This window comes from Equus caballus, chromosome 31 (assembly GCF_041296265.1).
Source record: "Equus caballus isolate H_3958 breed thoroughbred chromosome 31, TB-T2T, whole genome shotgun sequence".
Classification (NCBI taxonomy): domain Eukaryota; kingdom Metazoa; phylum Chordata; class Mammalia; order Perissodactyla; family Equidae; genus Equus; species Equus caballus.
The window spans coordinates 10,843,893-10,865,293 of NC_091714.1; the positions used below are offsets into that span (position 1 = coordinate 10,843,893).

Here is a 21,401-nt window from a genome sequence, read left to right on the forward strand (position 1 = left end):
GAGGAAAAGATAATTTCCCCCAAATAAGTATTTACCTAATTCTCTAGTCGCTATTTCACTCTTAGGATTCTGTTTACAGAATTCTATATTTGTTAGTCCACATTTAGGACCATGTTTACAGGATTTAGAACTCTCAATTGCAAAATTATCATTTGCTCTTGCTGTCTAAATAAATGTATGCTGAATATAAAACTATTGAAAAGCTCTCTGTGTCATGTATTCATAACAAGTAGCGAAAGCAGAGTTCTCTAGGTTTCGTCTTTAAACAAAGCTAGTTGACTGCTTCATTTTATTTTTAACCAAAAATGTGGTATATTTCTACTGAAACTAACTACTGAATGTGATTCCACCTGTGTAGGATAATCTCACCATTACTACATGCAAAATCATACCAGTAATACTTTTGCTTAGTAAATCACTCAATAATAATGTACTTTAAGAGCATTTACTAACCTAAAAATGGTGACAGGCTGATATTATACAGTTTTGTAGTAGAAAAGACGAGAGACACTTTTTGTTGCTGTATGTAATTCCTGTGTTGTAATTAATAATATGGCAACACTGTTTAGAGAGAAAATTCTGTGTTGGATTATTTGGTTGTATTTTCCTGGTGACTTCAATATTCTAAAATTCCTTGGGAGAAGGAAATAGAAATCTTTGGTATGGATGTTTGCGCGGTGACGATATAAAGAAACCCCTCAGAAGTCCTGTAATAACATTAAGTCATGTCTCATGCAGGGAGACCCTCTTCCAATATGGTTCCTATGCTCTGAATTCAGGGGTGCGTGTGGGAGCAGGTCATTGTGGTGGCAGGAATGACAATAACACAGTCATCATAACAGTGCTACACGACACAAGTTCCTAGACAACACAACGACGACAATGGGGGAAATGACGCCAGAGGAGGTGATTTCCTTACTTTCACGTAGATAAAAGCTTGTCTTTCCCGCTCAGGCATGAGGGAGAGAAGCCATGCGGAAGCCGTGCAAAGACAGGGTCTGGGGGACGCATGCGGGTCCCCCACCAAACTACCACAGTTCCGCTAATAAGAGTGAGAAACAAAACAGAACGCAACAAACAAAAACCCCGAAACGAACAGAAATGAACGGAAAGACAACCCCCTCTGAGATGGCGTTCCTTCTAGGTCTTTCCCTTTCTCGTTTTGGGTGTCCCTTTTCGCAGCCAGATGGCACGGTCATTAACAGTTTAAAAAAAGGCCCAGTCCCGCAGCAAGTCAGGGGGTGTCGCTACCTACCCGTACTGGTCAGGCTGGTGCAGGACGGGAGCCTGAGAGGTGCCATAGTTGGGGTGCTGGGAAGAAAACAGGGGGCGTCCGCCAGCCCCAGACTGGCTGGGATAAGCAGGCGACCTAATGTATGGTGGCCTAAAGCAGAACAGAAGAACAACTTTGGATTTGCTCTGTAGACAAGTATGAATCCCCCTTCCATTGTTATGCCCACACAGGGGTGTGGAGGGTTACAGAATGGGGCAGAGACTCTGTACCATGCAGCTGCCCGGGAGGGACTGGATAACATTCCTTAAAAAAAAAAAAAAAAAAAAAAAGGGTGGGGGACAGGGCAAAGGAGACAGAAAAGTAAGATTGTCAGATCTCAGTTGACAGCTGTGACTTTGGTAAAGGCCGAAATATACGCTCCCCATTTAAACTCCTGGAAAGCTCAAACGGGCAGGATGTGAAGGAAGGCTCTGAAATGCTCCACTGATTAGAAATAGAAAACGAAAATGCATGGATGTGTATTTATATATTAATTTATATAAAATGAGATATAAGCTGATTCAGAAAGGAAGCACAGCAGGACTTTCTCAGCAAACAATTATGCCTTAATCTCGATGGGTATCTTCTTCCCAGATCACTATCCAAAGCTTCATCTCAAAGGCAATCAAGTACTTTCTACTTAAAAAGAAAATAACTTGTGCTTTATGAGTTGCAACCATGGACAACTCATTTAAACCTAAACGAGACCTTCCATTGGACGAGCCAAACCTGTCTTCATAGACAGGCTTATTAAAACATCCCCTAAAGCGTGTGTAGACTCGATTCAGAGGTATGCTGTTGGGGTTCAGAAGATTTTAAATAACTGTAATGTGGATGAGAGAGAATGACTGATTTTCCTTTTGATTCCTTATTATTTGGAAATGTATTATCATTTGGAGCCAATGGTGAGGCTGGAGGGACCCCTAACATGACCCAAATAGCTTTAGAGGAAAAGTAACAAAGGGACACATTTAAAAACACAGACGTACACGTACACACACACGTACACACACACAGTAGCTTTTATTTCCCTTTGACAAAAATCAGAATCTTCTCTCTTTTCTTCAGAAGATACCGTATCTTCACACATATGTTTCAATGTGCTTTGTTTTAAAACATATTTTAACATATGTTAAACATAATTTGAAACATATTTACATGTGCTTCTTTTAGAATATATTCACTTTTGCCTCATAAACTGTTAATTAAGGATAAACTTTTATACAGGCCAAGTATTTACTTCAAGAGTTAATTTTAAAAATCGGGATTAAAAACAAGTAAGTAATTGAAGCTTAAATTTTGCTCTATCAACTTAAACTTGCTGAAATATTATCTTTGCTTTATTAACTATATTTTGGTTTGGACAGATAGAGAGGTATGCCCAGAAAAATAAAATACAACATAAGAATATGCAGTGTATAAACCTCACACATATACATTTAGACAAACACACACGATACACATAGGTGCATATCCAAAGTTTCTATTTTATAAAGATTTTTGTGGTGGGGGTAAAAATGAGGGAGGTTCTTTTTCGTATTTTAGATTTTAACTAGTTTTTAGGCTTCAGAATTTGCTGTCTAAACCTCGCTGTTTTAAATGGAACCACACAGACACTCCTGATGTCACTGCCTCTGGGCTACTGGCTGCAATGACCGTTCACAGCCATTTCAAAGAAGCTTCCACAACTGACTTGCCCACCACTCAGATTCCTTCCTCAATGTTTCATAGATCACGGTCATTTCTTTCTCTGATCTTTGTGGTACAGAATATATTTAACACAAAAGGAACAGCCAAGCGAAATTACACCCTGCTGCTCTCCACCCCTGTGGGACCCAAGAGACGACGCAGCTCTGTGCCCAGCACGAGCTCACACGTCCACACACAGACCGCCCGCCCCGACGGCATACCTGCTCTGCGCCGAGTTTGCAGCGGCCTGCATCACTGCAGCAGCTGCCTCCTGAGCCTTACGGTTCACGGTTGGCATTGGTGGCCCCATTCCTGGCCCCCCCTGCTGAGACATGCCAGGAGAACTGGGGGTCATGCTGCTCATATTTCCAGGAAATGGTCTGTTCTGCATCCCCGCCGATGGCATTCGTCCCAGGGGCATAGCACCACAGGGCTGGCTTGGCCCTTGTCCATGGATCTGGTTGTTGGCATTGATGCCCATGCCGGGCCCTGGGCCACTGTAGCTTGCACTGGGCACCCCACTATACGTTGGGGGTCTGGAGTAGTTACCTAAACAAAAAGCAAACACAAATGAAAGCCTTTTACTTAATATCTGGACTTGTGAAAGCATTCACTGGAAATACTTTAGGTCCAACAATGTGATCAACACAGAATATCAGTCATTATCCTTATTAATGCTTCCCCTGTTGGCGCTGATGAGGTTGGCAGTCTCAAAATATGCTTTCTCTGCACATTCCAAAGGCAAAGAGCCACCCAGGACCACTGTAACGTGGAGGGGAATCCAGGCTAGTCATTACAACATTAAATCTACGAACAGGAATAGAACAGCGATGCCAGCATGGAGCGTAGCTTCAACACATCCAACACCTCACCTTCTTACATTTTAACCAAAATAATCATTTCCATCCCCAGTCCTTAGGTGAGCACCACTCTGAGACTGTACCAATCATCACTAGACATTCGACAGTTATGATAAAGGGTCCAGAAAGACAGTGTGTTAAAACAAAACGCACCGACGGTGAAAATTATCCTCCCAAATCCCACGGGTGGTGTCACATGGAACCTGGACATTAGTCTGGCAGTCAGTTTTACTCTGGTGTTGGGAACACTGGTGTTTTTTGCTTGAGTGCCAGATAAAGTGGCTGGCTTGTGCTTGGTGCCATGTCTTATGAGACGGTTTCAAGCACTAGTGTGATACTCCACATGGTGAGATGGTGGCACCAGGGGAGCAGGCAGGGCCTGAGACTGGGGTGAGGAACCCCAATCACACCTCCCACCCCTGCTCACACTGGGGCACACGCTCACGGAGTAGGATGGCAGCTGTAATGGCGCAAACTATTTCAATAGTTTCATTTTCTCTCCTTCCACACCTTTTACATTGATTGAGTGTACACAAATTAAATTCGAGTAAATTGAAGGCACACATAATGCCACTCCAATGACAATAATTGCAGATGATAATTGCTGAGCCATACTACGAATGAGACACGGGGTCAAGTGGTTTGCGTCAATGATTTCATTCATTTCTCCAATAACCATATGAAATATAGATACGCCCATGATGCTATTCACAAATGAAGAAAATTAACACAAGTAGGTCGGGATTCAAGCTCAAGCAAACTGATCTGAAACTCACATAATTAACCAAGAAAATCTGCTGCCTTCCAAGAAATGACTGCAGAAATAAAATAGATGTAAACAGACAAGTGTTTGTAGAATATGGATCTACGTTTCTGCATCAGTCCTTACGATTTTCTGGAAGAATCTCCTCATTCAGAGAACATCACCGTTCTAGGCACAGGGGATATAAAGTTAAATACAATCCAATTATCCAACTCCTGCACTCAAGCAGCTAACAGTCTGAGTGTGTGTTTGTCTGTGGTGTGTGTGTGTTAGAGGTGGAGGAGCGGGGGTAAGATGAGAAAAAATACAGAAGCAAAAACAAAATGATAACGCACTGTGAAAAGTGCAAGGGAATTAAGCGCAAGTCTGCGTGGGGTGGGGGATGCAGGGGGTCACCGTGGCAGGGGGGTTCAGTGGAAATTTCTTAGGTAGAGCCGCTGTTGGGCTGCAAGCTCAGGAGTCCATGTGGGCAGGCTCGGGGAGCTGGAGTGGAGCGAAGGCTCGGCATTTACCGCCTACGTGACCCCAGGTAAGTCGTTCTCATCTCTGTTTCATTCTCTTCTCTGTAAGACAGGACTAACTCTAACACTGTCTCCGTGAAGAGCTGCCAGTAGGGTTAAATGATATACTATACGTAAAGTACCCCAAACATGGGTGTACAAACGGACAAGTGTCATTGTTGGATGTGAAAAAGGCAGAAGGGTGGGGAGAGAGCACGTGAGGGAGAGGCACAGACGATGGCACAGACAGACAGACTGACATACTCAAGACAAAGTCACTGATGAGCTCCGTGGGGCTGTGAGGTGGGCACAGAGAGAAGAGGCCAGATTCAGCAGGGCCGGGGTATCAGGCTTCCAAGCTTCAGGTTTATTTTGAAGATAAGGAGGCGCTTCTCCTGGTTTTCCAGCAGAAACTGGATTTGATTAGTAACTACAGTCAATATCCAGTGTTTGCTTTTACAATGTGCTAAGCTCAGTTCCAAGTTCTCCGTACTAACTCACTTAATCCTCACATCAAGCCTAGTAAGTGGTCCCTACTATTCTAATCCTCATGTTAGAGATGAGCAACCCAAGGCACAGGATGCTGGGTAGCTTCTCCCAAGGTCACGTGGCTAACAAGTGGAGGAGCCAAGGTCTGCACCCGAGCCGTCTGAGCGCCATGCAGAGCCTGCACACCAGCACCACTGCGGCCTCGCCAATGCTCACGGAAAACCCACTGATGTAACAACACGATCATCATCGTAAAGCCAGGCTTTCTTAAGTCCACACATCCAAGGCTGCATCACCCACAAATCTGCAAGAAATCCAGACTTTTCAACCCTGACTGGGTGCTTGCTCTTTGCTAGGTGCATCCTGTGAGCTTTCTGATTTGTTGCCCTTTAAGTGTACTATTCACGGCAGGTGGTGCAGAGGTCACTGTTCACACAGACCATGGGTGGGCACACTTTCCGTAAAGGGCTGCAGAGTAAATATTTTAGGCTTTGTGGGCCAGATTGGTCACTGTCACAACTAAACTGCCACTGTAGCGCTGATGTGGCCAGAGGTGGTACAGACACAAATGGGAGTATCTGTGTGTTCCAATAAAACTTTATTTACAAACACAGGTGGCGGGCCAAAGTGGGCCATAACCTGCTGACCCTGCTATAGACCAATCTTGGGACACGCTAATAAAGTGCTCCGCCTGCACAGAAAGTGACTTGTTAAAGCCAGCAGCTTCTTTGACCGTAAATATCCACCAGAAGGCTAAAGAAAGGATGAAGAGGAATAACAGAGCGAGGCACTGGCAACCTAAGGACTGGAAAATGGAGAGGGAACAGAAGGAAGGATTTGCCGTAAATTACCTCCGGTGCCACCAAGCTGCATACGAGTCAGTCTTTGACGGCCAGCCCCTCAAATGGAACTGCTTTTTCGTGATACTCTGCCTTTGCAGAAATAATCAAACTTATACAGTTTTCAAGTACAGGGTCAAACATTCACTGTTTATCACAATTATTCACAGAGTTTCAAAGTTCTGCATAAAAAGTTCTTAAGTTGCTTCTGAATCTCCATCCCACGGGACCACACATACGGTCCCCAGTCTGTTTCCCCACCACACCATCTTGGCGTAAAGGGCACCTTATGCTGACGCCGGTTGGGAGGGACAAGAGCAGTGGGCAGGCTGCTGTGTCCGGGCTCTTCCCACACTTTCTCGAAGCACCAGTCCTCAGAACTCTTCTGTGAGCAGAATTAAGACTCCTCCCTGCCCCCTACTGACCTCACATGCCCTCATTTCCAGATTATCTGATAACATCAGTGAAATACAATGCTCCTTTTTGGCTCCTGCTTTTATTAAAAATAAATAAACTCATTCACAGTTTGAATGCAAATGAAATTAATTCACATAGTCATGCTATTACTCCCTAGCTAGTTTCCACCCTTCCCCAACACTTGGTAAGTGACTCATTTGGTGGGAAACTTTATTCAGTGAAAACATATGTACCCTTTGCTTTCGAAGGAAATGAAACAACACTTTAATCTTGTTTTAGAAAACAAGATTTAGACATGGCTATTGCAGACTATGCCCACAACACAGTTTTACTGGAGAAGGGTCCTGATTTTGGTGAACGGTGCTACTAGTTGGAACAGAGGGATGCTGTCATGCTGGGTTCTTGCGCTTTGGGTTTAACGGGCAGTCAGGGGCTCTATCTTAATGAACACCAGGAAAGACATGACTGAGATGGTCAGTTACCCGGTACCCTATGTCCATCCTTCTCATTCACGGGATGTACTGAAAAGAGACGAAGTGCGTTTCAATAGCTTTGCTCAATTCAGCAGCTGGCCTTCGTCTTACAGCAGGAAGCATTCTGCAGTGGGGTGGAGGATGCATTGGAGCTCAACAACCGTGCACACCCATGCACGCATGCACGCACTTGTACTTAGAAAGGCCCATTGAGAACCGGGCTCCCAGTCTCTTTTTCCTCAATCAGTTGGGTTGATTCCATGAATTGGCACTCAAAAGCACATGTCAAGGGAATATGCTCTAATTATAGAGGTCTCTATTTGGTAGAAGAAATACAAAGTCCCCTTTTCTTCTCCTTGAAACTTTAACGACTTTCCTCATTAAACTCACATGCCTGGATAAAAATGGTTTCTAAAGGCTGTAAGTGGCTTAAGAGGCAGCACCGGGTAAAGCACGGGCTCTAGAATCTGGGTGTGAATACTGGTCCTGACACTTCCCAGCGACATGACTTTGAGCAAGTTTATTTAATCTCTCTGAACAACAGTTTTGCCATTTGTAATGATAATAACGGGGGGTGGGGGGGAGGCAGAAAGTGACTAGTACAGTGCCAATCATAGTCACCTAAGAAATGACAGCTGCTATCACCATCATCATCAAAAACAGTCACAAAATTATCAGTAACCACTGATATGATCTTTCTCCATAATCTTTTAAAAATGTGTGGAAGGAGTGAAAAATGATTCATGCCCCCTCCAACTCTTTGTCTATGTGATAACATATCTTTCTCCCCAAAATAAATAAAAACCAAATACGTAAGCCAAGCAAAATATAAGAGGAAAAGCCAGGAATGAGAAGTGCAATCTTATTTCCATGTTTCTCTAATAGATTAGTAATTTGTTGGCACTAGCTTTGACAGAAAACAGATGGATCCAGCATTAAGCACAACGAAGGCAGCAGACGCTGGGCCAGCCCACCTCAGCTGGACGGGTCTTGCAGCCAAGTCCAAGAGCCACAGTTTTCAAGTGGGTTCATCTTGGCACACCCGCTTTGGAAAATTGGTCACCGAATGAATTTCGATTTCAACCCACCGGGAGTTATATTCAAGCACCAGATAGAGGAAGCAGGAGCTAGACTCAATTCATGTCACCATTATCATTTTAGGAAGATCACAAACAATTCTTACCTGATTCTAGAATACTTAAATCTGCTAGTTATATCAATATTTCAAGCTTACTGCTTTTATTAAATTATTAAATGTTTCCACTCACATATGAAATTTGCTTCTCAGTTTTGATCATTCAACAATTACTTTTGAACAACTATTACATGCAAGGTTCCTTATTATTCCTCTATGCTGTGGAGGGTAAAATGGTGCACAAATCATAGAAAATTTATTTTTTCCTGGGTAGGAAAAAATAAATGGATAATTAGCTATATATTATGATAAACATATTCGTTAATTAGGGCTAAATATGCATTTATCTTGTTTAGCCAATGATGTGCACCACTTTTTATAGTCATCTACTACATATTATTATTTAACGTCATGTTTATTGAGATAGAATTTACATACAATAACAACCCCATACAGACCTGTAACCACCAGCACGGTCAAGACATGGGATATTTCTCTCATGGCAACAAGCTGCCATTTTGTGGTGGATGTCGTCCCCACGCCTGGCAACCATGGACCTGATTATCTTCCTACAGCTCTGCCTTCTCCACAACGTCACATAAATAGTCACATAGCAGGCAGCCTCCTGTGTCTGGCTCCCTTCACTTAGCATCACGCCTTTGAAATTCATCCACATGGCTGCCCATATCAGTGGTGTGTCCTGTTTTGTTGCTGAGTAATATTCCATTCTGTGGACATTTAGGGGGTTTCCAATTTTTGGCAATTAGGAATAAAGCTGCTAACATTTGCACACAGGTCTTTGTGTGGACGTATGTCTCATTTCTCTGGGTAAACCCCTAGGAATGAGAATGCTGGGTTGTATGGCAAGTGCATGTTTAACTTTCTAAGAAACTCTACCCCAAAGTGTATGAGAGTTCTAATTGCACTACGTCCTCGATACTGCCAAGTTTAAAAAAATACTAGCCATTCCAGTAGGTGTGTAGTGGATATCATTGTGGCTTTCCCTAATCATTTTCGTTTCCCTAATGACAAATGATTTTGAGCATTTTTCAAGTGCTTATTTGCTGGTTACCATGTTTAAGTAAGATCCTTTCTGTGTTGAAAAAAAAAAGTTATATTTCAAAAACCTTCTTCCAACTCTACCTTTCTGCTCAGGCCCATCACACAGCACTGGTCTCTTAGAGGCACTGCTTTAGGAGGGTAACTGGTTGAGTCAGTAAGACCGCAAACACAGGGTCAAAATAAAGCTGACTTACCCCAAGGTGCAGTGACCCTACTATCTGTGGGACTAGAGATAATTTGTTTCATGAACTGATATATAAGGCGCCATATCTTTCCTAGGTTAACATGCATTTTAAAAAGTCTTAAAATGTGAAAGTAATAATAATATTACATAAAGCTTATAGAAGAAGAGGAAAGACCTATTACCTTACAGTATGACTTCAGCATTTCACTTTTGGTAGTTTTTTTCCACGTTACAAAAATTAACTCCTTAAAAAATTTAACTATACGGTAATGCCAGCTCAGTGCAGAACATTCTGAAGCACAGAGAGAAACAGACACAAATGAGCCTTAGCTTCACCTCCCAAAGAGAATTGTTAAGCCTTGAGTAGTCAACCCAATGGCCATCAAGCTTCAAGGCAGGGTCAAGAAGGTGCACCAGTGTCTCTGTGTCTTCATTCACTTAACTAGTTCTTAAGGGCCTCTTAAAGGCCAGCTCTGTGCTAACAGCTGGGGATTCGGCCGTGAATAAAGGCAGAGAGCTTACATTCAGGTGGCAGGATATATGCAAAGAAATAGATCTAGATGCTGTCACGTGGTGCTAAGGACCATGAAGGGAAACAAAGCAAGGAGAACTTAGAGAGCGTGGTGAGGGAGGGCGTCCCTGAGGACAGCTGCTCTGGGGAAGGGAGCCTTGTCCACATCGGCTGCCTCTCTGGGTGGCAGAAGCGCATCTCCAGAGGAACCACCATGACGGAGGCTGACACTATACACAGGCCCAGGGGCACACGGGCACACTCCAATGCCTGGATCTGACTTCAGGGCAGCGAGCGAAGGGAGCACAGGCCCTCATAGAGCAGGGGTACAACCGTCTGCTGCGTGTGACCTTCAGAAGCTACCTGTCACTCCAAAGTTCAGTTTCTTCATCTGTAAACAGGGCATCACACAAGATTATCTATCTCATATGGTTGCTGTGGGGGAAAAGTGATGATTAACAGTAACTATTGTTGGACACTGAAATGATCAGATAGAATCTGTCAAGGAACAGATGGAAATGGTTTCAATATTAAGGTAACTTTTTAATCAATGAAATTATCTTTTTAGCATATATTGTGTCACATGCCTAATTTTACTTTCATGATGCACAGATATTCAAATTTATTTCTCAAACACAGTAAAGTATAAGAAAAACTAAGTGTCGACCAAAAGAATGTAAAAAGGCATGTATTCGCTAGGCAAATTTAGTACAAAACGGTAAAATCTCTACAGTAAGAAAGGAGTCTCAGAGTCACCGATGTCACATGTCGCATGAACACCCATGTCCTCCCCGGGCTCAGAGATGCTGTGCTCCGCACATGCCCCCACACAGACGGCATGGGAACAGCGCCTCCTGGAGGGGGAGCTCTGATCTGCTTCACCTGATGGCCAAGGGACCAGCTACACTTGGAGGAACTCCTCTGAAAGGATGCTCGGTGCCACTCTTACAGGTCCCTAAGCTGTGATTCAATAGGTCATTTCTTTCCAAACAAACATTTGTAAAAGCGGCAGAGCAATGAGGCCAGGAAAAGGCACCTTGCTAAGATGTAAAGTACAGCCGTGCGCCTCATCCTGTGCTTACACACTGCTGTCCACGATTGTCACAATCAAGCCGGCATGAGAGTGAACGACAAAGTTGCAACGATGTGCGTAGTCATCAGCGAGGGGAGTGAATGTCGGCATTCTCGAGTGTGGCTGATTTTAATTAGCAACATAAAATAATTAGCTTCACACTCGTCAAAATTAAAGTTGCTTTATGTATTTTTCTTTTATTAATTTTAAGTTGATTTGTACTTTAAATTTTCCTTACTTCTTTCTTACATCCAAGTTTTGATAAAATCATGATGATTTTCAGTCTGTCCAGAAAAATGTATGCTTAAATCTTGTAACTTGAAGGCTAAATGTGAGTATCAAAAGAAGCTGCATTAACTACCTTTTGCTATAAAATGATCTACTTCAATTTCTGTTTTTTCTGTTAGCAAGATAGAGATTTAGAATATTTCTTTAACAACAAAGCAGCATAGAATACGGAATTAACACTTTTGCCTAGCACTGTCCATTTAACCATAAAATAGGGTTAACAGGAAGCTGTAAATGCACCCAGAGTATTACAACCCATTTTAAGAAGAAAATGAAATGAGTAAACTGAAGAGGGAGTGACCTGCACAGAAACCAGCCTTTGGAAGCCCAAGAACAAGATCTTGTCAATCTGCGGCCACGTCCGGGGGAAAAAAAGATGAATCCATGTGCCAGGCACACCCCGCCTCTGCAGAAGATGGCTGACTTTAGCTTAATTCGATAATAAGACTGAGGTTCTGGACTTAGAAGAGCAGAGACTGAAATCCTGGGTCACAGTGACACCAGGGTTGTCATGGGCCTATAAGGTACTCTCGAGGAGCTGGCAGGGCGCCAGTGAGTGACATTTAAATGTTATCCCTCTTGCACTGAAATAGTGGTAAGATTATCAACGTGTAATTCACTATTTTGGAACAGCATGCATTTCAATGAGATATCATTTAAAGTTCGCCTTTGCTGAATTTTTGAGAAACATATTTTAATGAATGAAGAAAGAAAGGAGACTTCAGATGGCATCTAATATACTTGAGAAAAAAACCTTAAACCCGTCTCAAAAACACCTTTTACCAAGTAATTTAGAAATAAAAGCCTCATCAGACTCACCTAGTTATAAGTCCCCTGCTTACCAAGACACACACCATACAAATTCAGGCAGAAAACCAGGGCTGCGTCAGTGCACAACCTGTGCAGCTGTATGTGGTGGCCCAGACACCACCATTCAAGTGAGTGATAACTGAGGGCTATCTAGACTCAGAATGATTGCTAGCTGCCCAAGGTAATCCTGTTTATTCAGAGCAATACTAAGGCTAGACCCTCACTTTTTGCAATTAGTGACAAATACGCAAAAAAATATTTGTGGACAGACAGAGTGACAGATGCTGTTCTAGAGAACACGAAAGCAAGTAAGATAGTCTTTGCCCTTAAGAAATATAAAGGCTATGAAGATAAAATTGATTTCAGCTCTCTTTTTTCCATACAAATTCCTTTATTGATAATTAACACATCACTTACATAATTCCTTTCGTTTTATTAAACCAAGTCCCCACGGCCCTCTCTACTTGCAAACACTTTGTAAGGGGAGTTATTATATGTGCTTGCTTGAAGGTAGTAAAGTACTATTTCAGAAAATACACTGCAATTAAACATTTTTATACATTTAGATTGGCTTCATCTCATTTGTATATTTAATAATTCAGATTTTACAGTATTAATATACATTTCTAAGATATACCCCTTCTTAACTTGGCAGGATATTTTTTTTTTAATCTCTTTAGCATTTCTGAGCCTCTATTCCTAAAACGTTCCTGCTCCTTGAAGGCAAGTAGCTTGTCTCTTGTTCCCCTGGTGGCTCACTGAAGGAATCAGCCGGCGAGGAGGGGGCACGTGGAAGGCGTGGGAAATGCCGTTAGTGACTATGTCAGTGGCCTCTAAGGTCTCCCATGGTTTGAACCCTGGCTCTGACACTTACTAGCTGTGGGATCGTGGGCAAACGACTTAACCTGCTCATTTGCAAAATGGGGATAATGTCACAGGCTTCCCGTTAAGAAAATGGGCCACGCTGTCTGAATTTGAACCCTGCCTTGACCACTGCGTATCCTGGTGAAGTTGTTACCTGCTGTTGGCCTCAGTTTCTTCCTCTGTCAAGTGGAATAATAACAGTACCTATCACACAGCACGTTGTGAGGATTAAGTGAGTTTCTTATGAGACCACTTAGAACAGGACCCGGGACACAGTAACATTTAATAAATGTTGGTTGTTATTACTAATAACAATTTTGGAGAAGCTGCTCCTGACAATAAAATGGTTGGCAAAAAGAGATAAAATATTTTCTCCTGAGAGCTCTTAAAAGCAAAATAAACCCAGAACAAAGTCATCTAGTTAGCAAGAGAAACAGCAGCCGAGACGGATGGCGTCTGTGGGTCACTGCACAAGCCAGTCTTTCCAGAGACATCAAAGCGTGTAAGACAAAGACGCAAGCTGAATATTTTACCAATAACTCTAGTAGTTAATTAAGAGAAAGAAGAGAAAGAAATACTTCATTTGGGTCCCTGTTTAAAAGGATCAGTAAGAGAAATGTGCAGGCAAGAACATTTCTGAAACTGAGCGACCCATGTTGGCAGCGTGATTTGCCGTCATGTAGTGTTTGCTGAGGAGAGGAGGACGCCAGAGGAAAGGCGACAACTCTGATCTGAACAGAGCAGCAGGGCACACACAGCATTGGGAGCAGTCAAGGAACGCAGGCGGGCACACACCTCAGTGGAATGTGCTGGAGAAGCCTCGTGGGAGAAGGAGAAAATGGCAGAGAACATGAATATGCAGGCGCCTTTTTTTCCCTAAGTTAGAAAGTGCTCAGTATGGATATTACCCTCCTTATTGTAAATGGTTTCTAATACCAGCCTAAACTCAGTATTATGCCTTAGAAAACCCCCAAACGCAAAATCTTCCTGACGATACAACCAAAACGTCACCCAGTGGATCCACGGGCAGCATTAATATCAGAGGCCCCGGAGCCGAAGTGAAATTTAGACTCATAGAACATTAGAATGAGAAGCAACTTCCAAGGTAATAGAATCTAATTTTTTCATTTTCTAGAGAAAGAGTAATTCCCAGAGAGTAAGCAGTTCTCCAAGGACACACAGCCGTTTGGAGGAGAACGCTCACAGGTTCAGTGCTTTTCCATCATGACAATGTTCAACAATTCTGGAAAACTGAGGGTTCTATTCAGAAAAGAAATCCATTCTGCAGAAATTACTTTCCTTGCCATTAACTCCTATAGTGTAAGCGTTTTCTTAGTCATTCTCAAAAGACTCATCAGATGGTCCCGGCTCCATCTTCCCTTATTACGAGAGCAGCAGAGGATGAGGTTGCAAAGTGAATGATTTAAGAGTAGAGACCCATTTCGAAAATTACACAAAGCCCTATGAGTTTTAATGGTGAAGTCCCAGACCTTCGGCCAACCCCGATTCTGGGAACAAGGCTCTGACCTTGTCTCCAATTACATTCTGAGCAAAAGTCCACATTTTCTCTGCCTATCGCAACTTATAAATTGCTTTTCCAACTTTCACTGACGTTTTCTTCTTTTCACAACAGTCAAAGAAACCCAGTTCTGAAGACACCCACCGTGCCGAGTGGGGGCCGGGGCCAGGGGCTCTCTCCCAGCTGAGACTCGCCGTCCTGCCTCTGCTCAGCCACAAGTGGCTACAGGTCACAACTCCCTGGGGCTGACAGGGGACAGGGCAGACGGTGACTGTCAGTTGGGACTTACATTCCTAGGGCTTACTGGAATTAATAACATGGAAAGCATTCATGACACGGCATAAGGGAATCAAGCAAAACACAAAGTGTACAGCCACTCTGACAACACACCTGTGGACAAAGGCAGAAAGGGCTGTGGAAAAAGCTCTTTGTTCTGGGTGTTCTAACAACTTTTCTAGTATCAGAAATAGCTGGAATGCAAACTAATGACACCATGTAAGGCAAGGAAATGATGCTACATTGGTAGTATTGCAAGCGCTTAACAGCTTTCAGGAAGCGATCTTCAAAAAACAAGATAATAGGTTCATAACTCAATTTTCAACCTGTGAAGTCCTAAACAGAAAGGAAAGCTTTTCTGAGAATCACCGGGTAAAAAGCTGAGAAGGGCTTGGGCCTCCTCACAGAACCGTCTGGTCTCGTAGGCACTCAGTGGCAGGAGAGGATCAACATGGCATGGTTCACTAAACAGACGCAAACGCCACTAAAAATAATAAGCCCTCATTTAACATAAGGAGACATGACTTTGTGGTGGAGGTGGTAAACATTTTCCTACAATTTCCTAGTGGGCATCCTCTTCACTCAGAACATTCCTGGTACTTTCAGAAGTGAGGAAACTCTGGGAATTGTGCCAGATTATCTCATCCTCTCTAAATTATCCATTAATGTCTAATTTAAATAAACAAAATATAAAGAATGTGCTAAATTCAAATGTCTTATTGCCAAAAGTGACTTAGAAAAAAATGTATATACATCGGGTTAAAAATCTTGATGTTAGGCTTCCACATGAATAAGACAAAACAGACACCAACTTCTAGGAAGGCAGAACGTAAACAGTGCATTTTGGGCAAGGTTCCACTCATTTTTCTATTCTTTCCTGATCTTCCTGTTTGAAAGACGTGTCTATTTCAGGCTTTGTCCCGTTTCTAAGAATAAGACTGGTGATGACTGGGAAAAATTTATCAGATAGAGCACTTTGAAGAGAAACCGGGAGAAGATGTAACAGGACGACATCCTTCTGAGTAGCGAGCACATTGTTATAAAGATAATTACGGAGAGAGAGACGGCAAAATCTGAATTCAGCATAACGAAACCCAAGTTTTAAAACAGAAACTTTTCGAGGAGAAGGCTTGTGTCTTTTTCTCAACAAGCATTTAGAACTACATCACAGAAACAAGGATTCACTCCTTTACTAATAACACGTGTATGAAGAGAACTTACCGCGGCGTCTGATGCCCGAATGCTTAACGAACAGCTGCCACAATTATTCTTCGCCTCACTGTGGGCAACTGAAGGACTGTGCGTTTGCATCAACCTCACAAATCTGTCAGCTTACAAATAACGGGGGTCTTAAAAGATTTTTATAAAATGAAGATCTTGAAGGACTAATTTATCAACAAAATTTCTGCAACCTACTGCGATGCATTTTGGAGAAACTTTTTTTCTTTTTTTTTACCTTGTGGTCCATACTGGCTCATCTGTGGACCGTAAGTTCCACTTGAGTTACTCTGCTGAAAGCTACTGATTCCAGGATGCATCTGGCCTCCAGGAGAAGGATGAGGTGACATGGATGGTGCTGTCTGTTGAGGTCCATATTGAGACATCTGAGGGTTTCTTTGTGTGCCTGCCATAAAACCTAAGTGGGAAATAAACGGAAATATATAAATGCAGGTGACAAAAATGGACACGGAATTGTGTGGAAGGTGAGTGGGGAGAAGGTTGGTGCTGTGGGATTCCCCGAAAGAAACATCTGAAGACACCTCAAGCCCAGTGGGGAGGGTTTGCAAGGGCCCCCCAGGGCTACCCTCGTCCTATCTCTGGAGTCTCATTAGAGATCCTGGGAGCCCAGTGGATCGTGGACTTGAACTATGGAAAGAAGAGGAAGAAAAGGCAAGCAACTTGGACCTCTCTTATGGATGAGGTCCCTATGAAAAGCAACAGTAAGAGCTGGGACCCCTGAACCGCAAGCCCTCCATTCTTGCCAGGATGGACACGATGTGCACGCCCCCTCAGAGCCTTGGCTCACTCTCTGACCTCTGGGATGCATGTCTCCGGCCACTTAAACATCCCACTCCTCTCAGGCCCAGGCCGACGCCCAGCTCTCTCCTGCACATCACTGGTTTTCTCCCCTCGAATCTCCTAGAGCAACAGTTGTTCACCTCAACTCCTAACGGCACTGCAGACCAGACCTACGAATCCCTGACTCATCCCATCCCTTACGGGTACAGTGTAAACACTGGAGGGTCTGAAGTGCACTCTGCTATTGACTTCCGCCCGCAAACTGTCCTCTGGCGCTTTCCCCAGCCCTGCCAAGGCACCACCTTCACGTCAGAAACCCCTCATGCCCGCGAGTCCTTTCTCCCTCCCTTCTTTCCTGTAGCAGCGATGGATCCATCAGCACACCCCGTGGCCTCTGCTTCTGAAGTGCCTCTCGAGCCGCTCCTCTTTGCCATCTCCACATCTACAGAAGCCTCGCCCGGCCACCCCCCTGTCCCTGCACACTGCCAGGGTCCACCTCATCTCCCTCTCAGCCTCACCTCCCCTTTTGCTCCTTTTGGTTCGCTTTTCACAAAGCTGCCAGAATTACCTTTCAGGAATAAAAAAAGGAATTAGTGCCTATCCTTCCTGCATAAAACCCTTCAAGGCTTCACACTGAAGCTGTGAAGACATGCCAACGTCTGCCTCTGGCCGGTGAAATCTTCTGTGGTCTGGTGTTGCCTTTCTTGCTTTAGCCACTTCCTACAGTTTTCGCTCCTTCTCACCACCCTCTGTGTCCACTGGCTCCTGAAAGTTCCTGGAAGGTACCAGCAAGCTCCTTCCCTCAATACAGCCTCTCTCTCCTGCTCCCTCTTCCTTCTGCCTGCTGGTCCCTTCTCGTCCTCTAGGTCCACCTCTCTGATCGCCCAACCTGAACGGGCACACTCCCTTGGTGTTTCTCACCCACTTTTCTTCACAGTTCTTTTCATAACCTGCAATTATCTTTTAAAAAAATTTTTGCCTCACTTATTATCTCTCTTCCCCACTACACATAAGCTCCAGGGGGACAAGGGTCATGTCTGTGCTCAGCGTTGCTTCTCAAACACCCAGCAGAGTGTCTGGCACATGGCAGGTATCAAAAACTCGTTTTTGAATGAATGGAGATTAAATTCCTCATGCACTCAACAGAGTGCTGAGCACAGCGTAGTAGGTGCTTGGCGGCTAGTTATTCCAAACAGATAAAGAGAATGCATCCTTAAGTTACGCACAACTATAATGTCAAGGTACATCCACGTATCAGTCGTTCAGGCAAATATAAGTGAGTACAGAGGATGAGCTGTGGAATGCTCATTTGGACAAAGAGCACCCCAAATCAAGACAGATACCTAAGAAGAAGCTAATATCATCAAACCAGCATACTAACGAAGAGCAGCGTTGAAAACCAACTCTCAGAACCCAGGAGTTGGGTTGGCGAGAGCTCACAGGCGACAGGTGAGGGCCCTAGCATGCTGAAGAGTGCAGACAGGGCAGGGGGCTGCCCACCCCAGAGGAGCTCCTTGAGCGGTAGCTTCCAGAGAGTCTCCTGAGGTGGCCAAGGCTAAGACGATGCTCGGGTCAAGGTCAGTGTAAACTTACGGAGTTAAATGGTGCAGGGCATTTACAAAGTCACGGTTTACGTTTCAGTAAGAAAAAAAAAAGGATCTTTTAACCCTGCTTGTGTCTAGAGAGACAGACATGAAATAACAGTAAGTAGAGCTGTTCCCTATTATCCTATTTCATTTATTTATAAAGATAAGCCTTATGAAATTGGGCTCAATTGGCAGCTCCCAGATATAAATCATCCTAGAAAATGTTTGCTTTTTCAAATCTGAAAACAAACAGAAATCAGAGCACTAAAATTACTATAAATGATTGCATCTTAAGATGTTACATGAAATATTTATCTAAGCCTTACTACAAAATTCTCAAGAGTTTCGTAGAGTCCTGTTTAATAAAAATGTGTTTCAATTCCGTACAGATTGTGCGGGATTTTCTTTCTCTCGGAGAATGACTGTTTTCTTCTTCTTTCATTAAGGAAGATAACACAGGTCCTTTAATGAGCATTAAATGTCACTTCAACCACGGAAGTGTCCGTGATCAGAACCTCTGATAACAGGTAGAGTACATCCTTAAGTTATTCTTGCCTCTGGGACACTTACTACAAGCTTAAGGTTTGTTCCATGAGCTCCAAGATTTACCTGGGCAAGTTATTTCTTTTTTTCCTTTTTGGCAAGGAAGATTGCCCCTGTGCTAACATCTGTGCCAATATTCCTCTATTTTATGTGGGGCACTGCCACAGCATGGATTGATGAGCAGTCCGCAGGTCCATGCCCAGGATCCGAACCTGCAAACCCTGGGCCACCAAAGTGGAGCACACAAACTTAACCACTCTGCCACCGGGCCAGCCCCATTTCTTTATTTCTATTTACTTGGTCCTTAAAAACACATACGCCGTGTTCCACTTGAACTGTCTCACTCATCACTGGCATTTTGCAGAAAATCAAGTTTGTGAAAAGGCTCTAAAAGAGGTAGAATGTTAAGGCTCATTCAAATGGAATGTGTCACAGCATCAAATTCCACAACTTAGGGACAAGGTTCTATGGGGTATGGAATCCACGTCCTTCTATGGAAATTAAAACTGGAAAGCCACCTTTTTCTCAGTGTGTGTTTGCAGTGGCACCACCTTACCAGGGCTTCTGGAAATCTTGTTTTATACGTTAGGTGAGACTCGCCCCTTCCCTGGTACCCCCAAGAGGATAACAGGAGAAGGCCCACATCACAGTCTCGTTTGTGTCACTAGCTCAGACTCTAGGAGGGGAGACAGAAATGTACACAAACAGATTGCAGAGTCTACCGAATTGATCCAACTGGCTGTGTGCCCTCGGGCCAATCATAATGTATCTGAGCCTCAGTTTCCTCATCTTAACACGAAGATGAGGATGCTGTAAGATCAGCTGAGACAACATGCGAAAGTGTTCCGTAATCTGTAATGTGACGTACAAAAGATGATAAGGATAATTTCCTGGTTTATAAACTGCCACAAGCATCTTTTAACTCCTGAATGCCCCACACATTCAGACGCAGTTTCCAGCTAGAATGACCGAGCTAGTTTTTATTTCTACATTTGTTTTTTATTTAAATATATGGAATCCACATTACTCCGGTACTTGCGTAACTGTGTTCAAATTCCAAAAGGTTAAAAAGGGTACACATATCCTCATCTCCTACCACAGAATTCCCTTTGCCAGAGGCAATTGTTTTTAATGATATTTCCAGAGATATTTTACAATTTGATTCTGTATTTCTCTTATCACGAGTAAAGTTCAACAGCTCTTTTTATTTCCTTTTCTAGAACTGTTGCCCATTTTTCTACTGGTCACTCTCTGCCTTGACTATGAAGCATTTCCTCTTGCAGACACAGCTCCTGTTAGCAAATAGTTGTATGGCTCCCTGAAGCTCTTGTGTCCGCAATCCTGTGGAAAGTGGTCTTTCGGGCTGATGAACACTGGCAGACACCAGAGACTGGCTTAGCAGGAAAGCGATATGCTGTGACTCGCATTTCTGAAAGCTAATTCTACCGTAATGTGCAGCATGAAGAAAGGACCGAAGGAGAGTCAGGCTAAAAGTTAGAAGACCAGTTAGAAGGCAGGTAAAGTGGCACATGATACATAGTCACAATTAAATGCCAGCAGTAACCCTACTCGAAAAGGCTTCCATTATGGATATAATCATATTTTTCAAAGGTTATTGGATATTGTCATAATCTAAACAAATGGATGCAAAGTCAGAAGACAGAAGTTAGCTAAAAAAGAAGTGTTTCTACTTTTCATCCTAAAGATAGAAACTCTGCATGTCTATTATTTGTTTCCTTATCTGTAAAATGGGGACAATTGATATCTACATCACTGGACTGTTGTGGGGATTAAATGAGATAATACATGCTAAACAGTTAGAGCAGTGCCTGGCACACAATAAGCTTTCAAAATCACTAGCTATTACTATTGTTACCTAGTCAAGAAGGGGAAGTGAGGGGCTGGCCCAGTGGCGCACTGGTTAAGTTTGCACGTTCCGCTCCGGTGGCCCAGGGTTCGCTGGTTCGGATCCCAGGTGCGGACATGGCACCGCTTGGCAAGCCATGCTGTGGTAGGTGTCCCACATATAAAGTAGAGGAAGGTGGGCACGGATGTTAGCTCAGGGCCAGTCTTCCTCAGCAAAAAGAGGAGGATTGGCAGCAGTTAGCTCAGGGCTAATCTTCCTCAAAAAAAGAAAAAAAAAAAGGGGAAGCAAGAGGGATAGCGTGGTATAACAGCAAGGGCTAGGAGGTTAGCCCTGGCCTTCCATCTCTGTCATGCAGAATACAG

General features: G+C 43.5%; 1 protein-coding gene across 27 annotated transcripts in view; it reads right to left on the reverse strand.

Annotated features, from left to right (window-relative positions):
- Positions 1-21,401, reverse strand: part of ARID1B (AT-rich interaction domain 1B) — a 413,107-nt gene that overhangs the window by 55,802 nt on the left and 335,904 nt on the right. For 19 of the 27 annotated variants that reach the window (XM_070256330.1, XM_070256327.1, XM_070256321.1 and 16 more), the window contains 2 exons: positions 16,481-16,660; positions 3,184-3,511 (listed from right to left, as the gene is read on the reverse strand). In XM_070256330.1, the coding sequence (XP_070112431.1) occupies positions 3,184-3,511; positions 16,481-16,660 (508 nt within the window). Of the gene's footprint in view, positions 1-1,255; positions 1,385-3,183; positions 3,512-16,480; positions 16,661-21,401 lie in introns of all 27 variants that reach the window. The other 8 variants (XM_023633152.2, XM_023633155.2, XM_023633160.2 and 5 more) reach the window with 1 other exon arrangement.